We start from the raw sequence: 8,910 nt of genomic DNA, 5'->3' as shown, positions 1-8,910 counted from the left end.
ATCTCCATGAACGGTCCTTGGTTGGAGTATCAGTTTCAAAAATACCCCTTTGTCCAGATATTTTGGTTCTGTTGCTCTTCTTGTGGAGCTCCTATACTCTTCACGTCTTACTAACTACCTCTTCTGTCATTTCATATCCTTTTTATTCATTAATTTTTTGTCACATTTATTATCTACCTATCTTTCTTGTTATATATCTGTCCATCTATCATCTAACCATTGGTCTATCATTCACCTGTCTTTCTATCTATTTATCCATCTGTCTATTAGTCAATCTATCATCTATTTTTACATAAATGTGTTGAAAATTGTGACTATATTCTCTCTATTTATACTTACATATAAATTATTTATAAATAGAATATATTGTTTATATACTTAAGACTATATATCTTCTTAAGTATATAATATAACCTGCTTACTATACCTATAGTTATTGGTATAAACTATACCAATTTCAGAGCTGACCATTGGCATGGTGTCATCTTCTGTGGGGAAGGCTGTCCCTCCTGATCTCAGGATTCCCTAGTTTCCTGTAGTTCTTTGTATAGGGTTGAAGCATTTAAATATAATCTCTACTTCCCCAGTTTTCAAGCTTCTAGAGAAAAAGTGATATTGATTCAAACTCTTGTCAGAATCAGAATGAGAATGGAAAACTACTGATACTTATGTGCATAAGAATTTCACTCAAGGAAAACATAAAAGAATGCCTAATTAGTCAGTAAGAATTAAATATCAAAACCTTATCACAATAAATAGTACATTTTTGAGCGATTATATTTTTCTTTGATGAATAGCTATTTTGTTTAGAGATTTTATATACTTAGATTTTTCACTAGTTTTTTACTTCATCTGGCTTGAATGACACCTCACTTTTTTAAAGTTATGAACATACCAATGATTGATTTTCATTTGAGTTTATGAAGGTATTTTTTGTAACAACCAATATACAGTGATAATTCCACAAAAGATGAAAAATTCGGGCTAATAGCTACATAAAGGAGTAGTAGTGCCTTATACGATGGACAAACAATCAAATAAAGAAAAATAAAAACATATAGCAATTTCATTGCAGTAGCATCACATTTAAAGCATAAGTTTTACACACAACTATAGTTCAGAAAATGTGAGAGCAAAAATGACTAATACCAAACATGAAAATAACCTTCCTTTCCTTTCCTTTCTATTTTCCATTCCTTTCCTATCCTTTCTCATATCTTTTCCTTTCCTTTTTCTTTTTCTTTTCTTTCCTTTCCTCTTCTTTTCCCTTCCCTTTCCTTCCCTTCCCTCCTTTATTTATAAAGCAAATATTTTAGATGAGTACATGTTGAAATATAATCTCTTGAAAGAACAAATGTTAAGTTGAAAATCAAATGGAACCATAAATTTTACCTTTTATTGATGGCACTGCATATAGTAAGATGATAAATAGAAGCTTATAATTTGTTGAAATTTTAAGAACTGAAGTTAAGAAAACTTGCTAATAATATTAAATGATAGTTTCTACCACTAGAGATAGTAACTTTTTAAAAATTAATTAGGTGTGTTGAAAACTGTGACTACATACATTGCAATATTTCAATAAATCTGTAATTTATTCTTGAGAATTTCAAACACATTTTAACAGAATTTCCTTCTTATGAACTAATTTTATTCAAATGTTCTCTTTTTTTAATAATTTGATCAAATTTTTATTTTCATTTTATCACTTTCTCATATTGTGTGAGTTTAGAATGGGACATTCTCAACTTTAGATCAGTTGTCCAAATCAGATGATCCTTGTTTTCTAATGTCCCAGAATCATCTTTTCTTCATGGTTCTTTTCATCACATTTATCACTTCCTTATTTCTTAGACTGTAAATGAAAGGGTTTAATAAAGGAATTACAAGGGTATAAAAAATAGCTACAGGTATATCTTTATCCCCTTCATTGTCTGAATGTGGTTGAGCATACATGAAGAGAAGGGATCCATAGAATATTGACACAGACAGAAAGTGGGATGCACAAGTTGATAAGGCTTTGCCTCTACCCTCTTTAGATTTCATGTTGAATATAGTGAAAAGGATATAGAAATAAGACACCAGCACTATGGTAATAGTGAAGACTTGAATTGACCCTGCCAAGGTAAGTAATATCAGTTCATTGATATGTGGATCAGTACAGGAGATTCTATATAATGGAAGGACATCACAAAAAAAGTGGTTGATTACATGAGACCTGCAGAAGGTTAACCTCAACAAAAGTCCTACTTCAATCATAGGATGCAGGTTTCCTGCTATGTAGGCTCCTGTGGTCATCTGAAGGCAGAGCTTCTTGGACATCATGGTGTGGTACTGCAGTGGGTTGCATATGGCCACATAGCGGTCATAGGCCATTGCTGCCAGAAGAAAGCAGTCTGTGGTTTCAGCAAGACAGAGAAAATAGAACTGTACCATACATTCATCTAGGGAAATCCTTCTGTCCACAGAAAAGAAGTTCTCCAGCATCTTGGGAGTGATGGCACAGGAGCAGCAGGAGTCCATCAGAGCCAGGTTGCCCAGAAAGATGTACATGGGTGTGTGGAGACGGCGTTCCATGTAGATCAAGGCCACCAGCCAGAGATTCCCCACCATGGTGATCAGATAGATGACAGAGAACACCAGGAACAGAAGGATCTTCAGCTCTGGGTGATCTGTGAAACCCACCAGGATAAATTCATTTGTCACAGAGTAATTGTTCTCAGCCATCTCACCTTGTCTGTTGCCACTGGAATCACAAAGATATAAAATTGTAATAATGAGAACATAGTTTCCTGCTTATGTTTGCTTTGTATAAGAAGGAACTTTCTTCTTTGTTCACCTGCTATTGTCTCTGATATGCATCAAACTATATTTATTGAAAGTATTTATTTCCATAGAGTGTTGGCATCTATGATCTCCAAGTTTAACTCAAAATTTACAGGAATACTTTTAATTTGCAAGAAGAAACTTTTTTAGTGGAAAAATGGTTTTCGTGCATTTATATAATTATATCATAAAAGTTTAGGGCACGCATATTTAATTTATTGTTTCAAAAATAAATTTGATGCCAGGTTTGTTAAAGATCACTGAAATTTGGAATAAAATTTTCTATAAATGTGTTTTTATGTAACTGAAAATTTTACATTAATTTTTAAACAGGAAAAAAATTCTTTAAAATACATTGCCAATAAATTAAATTTATTTTTATGAACTGCACAATGATTACTATGGACTATTGAATGTATACTTATCTCTAAATAAAATTTCCCAAAAGTTGAAGGAATAACAATTTTCACTTCTTTCATCTTATTCATACACATTTAAAAATATTGATTCTTTGTCATTAATCTCATTATATTTCCTAAATGTTTAAATCCTCCCTCTACTTTGAAAAGCTAGTTTACATATGATGTTAATTACAGTTGTGCCTGCCCAGTCTTGTATACCACTGAGCTGATCTCCTAGTTCCTTATTTTTTCAAAAAGATTTTTGAATTTTGAGACAATTTTATTGTTATCCATTCTTTCACTGAAGACTCTCTGCAGCTCAAACTTTCAATTTTCAATCCCAATGCCTTAGTCTCCTAAGTAGCAAGGATTTGGGACCAGCACCACATGACTTAACTAAAACTTAAAATTCCTTGTGTATGATGTACATTACTTTATTTTTCTATATGTAGTTGAACGTTTTTACCATATTGAAAGCATTTTGAGCTCAGGTGTGTTCTCCTTCTGTGAAACATGTGAAGTGTTTTGAGGAGAGATAGAATTATTTACACTCCCAACTTAACTTTGTAGACCTGGGTGGATGATTTTGCTTTGAGTCTCTGACTGGACCTTTCACCAGTTCTTTATTTCTGTATAGTCTTGTAATCTCGATATCTCTACCTTATGAGCAAGTTTTCTTTAAAGAAAATTAACTTGACTTTTCTGATTTTGTTTCTTTAGGAAATTCTGTTTTTCAAAGTGTGCCATGGCAAAATAGAGCTTCATAAAGATGGATTCACTTCGCTACTTTTATGTTTCTAAACCTTAAAAATAAAAAAAGAAACTTAAATTCGAGAATTCTGAATCTAAATTTCATTTTGCTTTAGAATGCTAATACATCTCAATACTGAAAATATATCCACTGGGACACACTGGCTGACAAGTTCAATTTTATAAATTCTGTAGCCAAAAATTTGTTAGCTGTTAATCAAAACATTGGCAGAAGTTAACATACATTCACTTGCTGAAGAATATTAATTTCATGATATATATATATGCCGTCATTGGAAATTACTTTAACAAGTGCCTGAATTATTTAAGTGATTCATTTGTGATCTTACCTATATACTTAGAAATTCTACCTCACAATCATCAAGTGAAATTTATTACAGTATTGTACTTCTACTTGGTTCCACATATCTTTGAATTTTGAGATGGAATACATAGTGAAGAGAGGAGTCAAAATTTAGGGAAAATGAACATTTATTTAAAAATTAGAAAATCAAACATTTGTCATACTTAAGGTAAAAAGTTAGAATGGTTCTCTTACCTGGTTTTCACAGAGATATGCTTTCTGAAAGTGCATATTCGCTTATTGTGAAAGTCTAAGAATTTAAGAAAACCTATGTAACTTGATCTCACATCAGCTGAGATGGAAGAAATGAAGATTTACGGGTACCCTCGGTTAATAATAGCTATGGACCTTGTCCTGCAAACTTAAAGGCCTTGGTCTAATCCTAAGAGGATTTCTCAGCTCTGACATCATTGTACTCTTCGTAGAGATTTTAAGTACTAACACATATGAACTATTTGAAATAAATTAACCCCCCCAAAAAAATCTTTAGTAAAGTAAACATGAAGATTATCTTACTAGTTTGGATGTAACTGACCTAACTCTTAAAATTCTCCTCACCATTTGTGCATCCAATCTAAGAGAGATAGAAAATAGTCTCAAGCTAATTTGTTACCTCAATGGAGGGTGTAAAATTAATATGAGTTATAAAAAATAATTAGCCCTGTCCCAAAGAGATGGCCCAGCAAGAAAGGCTGTGTGTTGCCCAAGCATGAATATCTGAGTTAAAATCTCTAGCACTCACGTTAAAAAGTTGAGGTGGCCTTATGGACTTGTAATCCTAGTATTGTGGGGGAAGAGTGAAGACAGGGCTGCTAGAGATTGCTGTCTATCAGCATAGCTCCAGGTTTGGTAAATGACTGTCTCAACCACATAAAATGGAAAGCGATAGGACAGAATAATCAATGTTCTTCTCGGCCTTCTCCGTACATGTGCATGTTCACATACTCCCATACATATGTTTTATACACCAAGCTCATCTTATAGAGATGGATGCAGGCATAGAGATAGATACACAGAGATATAGAGGTAGGGATAGAGATAGGGGAAGAGATATGAATAAAGGTTCAGCTGGAGCTGGAGAGAGAAACAGAGATAGACAGAGAGAGAGAATGGAGGAGGAAGGCCAGCTTGTCTAGACCACTCTCTGCCTAAATAAAGAGGTGGAAGTTACCTGAAGATGGTACTTGAAGTGGCCTACTGTCCTCTGCATGCTACATGTTGATCCTTAAATCCGCAGGAAAGTGTTACTGTCACCCATCGTCAAAGAAGCTCCTTTTTGCAGCAGATGGAATTCAGAAAACCAGGACTTATCAAAAAAGCAGAGATCAAAACTGACCATGGGATGCTCATCCTTAATTAACATATTTGCAACACAACCCCTACATCTAAGGTTTAGGGAATGTTGGAGAGGATGGAACAGAACAATTTTAAGAACCAAAGGACCAAGAGTATACTATGAGTAATTACTTCTTTAGAAAAAATGGAAAGAAAGAGGACATAAAGTGGAAAGGAGTAGGGAAAGGGGTAGATATGGGAGAAATGTGGGGCAGAGTTGTGAATAAGATCAAGATAAGTTGAATAAAACAATTGAAGAATTAATTAAAAAATCTGAAGAGGAGGTAGATATGGTTCAAATGGAAAACTTCCTACCATACAAGTATGAAGGGCTACGATCAGATGCCCACCGTCCATTTGAAAAGATGTGAGGGACAGAGCACTGCCTGTAATAATTCCAGCGTTGTCGAAGCTGCTGTCGAAGGACCCTAGGGCTTGCTCTCTAGTCTAACCAACCTGTAAGCTCCATGTTCGGGGGAAGAACCTGACACACACAAGTAACGTGCTTGGAGAAGACATGTGACTTCCACATGCATATACGTACATATGTGTGCTCAGCACCCCCCACACACACACACACAAAACACAGATATGAACACAAACACACAAATATTTCCTTCCTGGTAAGGGAATGAAAAATAAACACAGCTTCTGCTCACAGGCGTCTCACGTTGAAACACACTAGAACGAGGATGTGGGACAGTGACTCACTTTTTTTCCCCCTCTCATAATCATACGTTTACCTGGATAAGGATGTATATGAACCGAGCCTGTCTGGCCTTGCTTGTTGACACATGACCCAAGACAATGCCCACTATTGTGATGCACTTCTACCAATGATCTCCACTACCTTAGGCCCAAATGTTAGATGTTTCCTCCAACAACAGGCACTACGATAGTGCATGCGTAGGTGTGTGGGTCACCTGAGGAACAGATGACCTTCTATCTAATGTCTCTAGCACTCTGTGAAGTGATTGATCCATCAGAAGCAACCTTCATTAAGAGTGTGAGAAATGGGCACACAGTAGTATTCCTTGTTCTGGTCACACTGATCTCTGCCAGAGGCCCCACTCATAACCACACCCATTTAGCCTTCTTCATCTTTATCATATCACTGGCTACTAATTCCAGACAGGCATACCTATTCTCATTTCCCTCTGCAACATAGCCAGACCTTCAACTATGTGGATCTGTGTCCTTGCATGTATGTTCAGATTACAAACACTTTTTCGATTCCACATTGACTGTTTTTGTGGTCTTTTGCTTAGTCAATAATTAGGCTGAGTGTTTTCTTGGTTAGAGTTGTACCAAGGTTTTTTATTATTTGAGGTTATTGTGAAGGGTGTTGTTGCCCCAATTTCTTCTCAGTACATTTGTCATTTACATATAGGAGGGCTATTGATTTCTTTTTTATTTACTCATGTATTCAGCTACTTTGCTGAGAGTGTTTTTCAGCTGTAGGAGTTCCCTAGTGGATTTTTTTAATTTTTTATTAATTACACTTTATTCATTTTGTATCCCCCCATAAGCCCCTCCCTCCTCCCCTCCCGATCCCACCCTTCCTCCCATTTCTGCATGCATGCTACTCCCCAAGTCCACTGATAGGGGAGGTTCTCCTCTTCGATTTTTAGAGTCACTTATGTATGCTAAAATATCATCTCCAAATAAAGACATTTTGAATTTTTCCTTTCCAGGTTGTATCCCTTTCAGTTTCTATTGCTCTAGCTAAAACTTCAAATACTATATTGAATAGATATTGAGAGAGTAGACAACCTTGTCTTGTTCCTGGTTGTTGTGAGTTTCTCTCTATTTAATTTAATCTTGGCTTTGGGTTTCCTGTATATGGCCTTTATCAGTTTTAGGTATGTTCATTGTATCCTTAATATCTCCAGGGCTTTTATCATGAAGAGGTGTTTGATTTTGTCAAAGGCTATATTTTTGGTATTTAATGAGATGATCATATTTTTTTTCCTTTTCAGTTTATTTATATGGTGGATTACATTTACTAACTTTCATATCTTGAGCCATTCCTGCATCACTAGGATGAAGCATGCTTGATCATTGTGGATAATTTTTTTGATGTTTTGATGGTTTTGATTTGCAAGCATTTTATTCTTTTTGTATCCATGTTCATAAAGAAAATTGAAGTGGAAGTTTCTGGCTTGCTTGAAGGCTCAGTTCTGTCATGTGATGTTTTTGCTGCAAACTGGATACGTGATGTTATGTTGTAGATTGGCTTGTGAGAGGACATGTGATGTTTTGCTCTCTTATGTGAGGGGTGTGGGAATGACTTTGGCCAGCTAAGAACATCCATGGGTGGACTCTGAGGAGAGGAGATATGTAGAGGTCTACGCACAGTGAGACTTCGCCTTTTGGATCGACATGGCTGTACTGATCTTCATGCTCCGCTACTTGACTTCACAGAAAGAAACATTCCAGAGAACTTCCCAGGGCAAAATCTTGTGGCTTTCACTGACTCCGTGTTGCTGTTTGGTGTTGGTTTTTGGACTAGACTGCTGGTATTATGATGATTGAGTCTGGTAATCCCCTAAAGACCCATTAACCTTAAACAGCAGGAAGTAGATAAAAGAGGTCAACAAAACTTTACTAATCTACCTAAGGTGGCCAATGGGTGGCTTGGTCTTCATATGGGGCACCTGGTAAGTAGAGGTCTGGTCTAACAGAGAAAGTGGAGAAGTTATATAGGCAGCCTACCTTGTCTTCTAGCAGATGTGGCCCCAATATATAATTAATTTAATGAATTATTTTTAATAACTTCAACAAGGGTAGAGTATCTCATTCCAGCAAATCACTAAAAGATCTTTTTTATTATTATTATTATGTCCTTAGATCACACCTGACCTTGGTCTATAATTCTTTTATAATTTTTTATAAAATCCTAGCATGCCTCTTGTCCTTTGAGGTGTCCAGCATACTAGTTTATACTCAGATGCTCTCAGACAAGTATTCACAAAATTCAACTGAATCTTCTCTCAAAAGGTACACAGAATACAAGAAGCATTCCACTCCTTTTAATTATGCAGTTAACCTGGAGACAGTGGCGGTAGGAATGGATGCTGCCTCTCACTCCGAACCTATCCCAAAGCAATCAAAAGCATCATACACTCAAATTTATATTTTCTTAATTGAATCTATCTTTTTATGTACTGACCATAACAAAATATCAGACAAGCTACTCACTTTTTGAATATCAAAGGATAATATACATATATT

At 35.5% G+C, this 8,910-nt stretch overlaps 1 protein-coding gene across 1 annotated transcript; it reads right to left on the bottom strand.

Annotated features, from left to right (window-relative positions):
- Positions 1-1,800: 1,800 nt before the first annotated feature.
- Positions 1,801-2,727, bottom strand: LOC129667088 (olfactory receptor 5K3-like). The gene has a single exon (XM_055594525.1). It carries the CDS (start codon positions 2,725-2,727, stop codon positions 1,801-1,803), a length of 927 nt encoding a protein of 308 aa, XP_055450500.1.
- Between the last annotated feature and the right edge of the window lie 6,183 nt (positions 2,728-8,910).

This window comes from Psammomys obesus, unplaced genomic scaffold, assembly GCF_907164565.1.
Source record: "Psammomys obesus unplaced genomic scaffold, mPsaObe1.curated_primary_1811, whole genome shotgun sequence".
NCBI classification, from domain to species: Eukaryota; Metazoa; Chordata; class Mammalia; order Rodentia; family Muridae; genus Psammomys; species Psammomys obesus.
This window is presented reverse-complemented; position numbering and strand designations above follow the sequence as displayed.

Coding starts and splice junctions, on each gene's coding strand:
- LOC129667088 (XM_055594525.1), bottom strand. CDS start 2,727: ATGGCTGAGAACAATTACTCTGTGACAAATGAATTTATCCTGGTGGGT.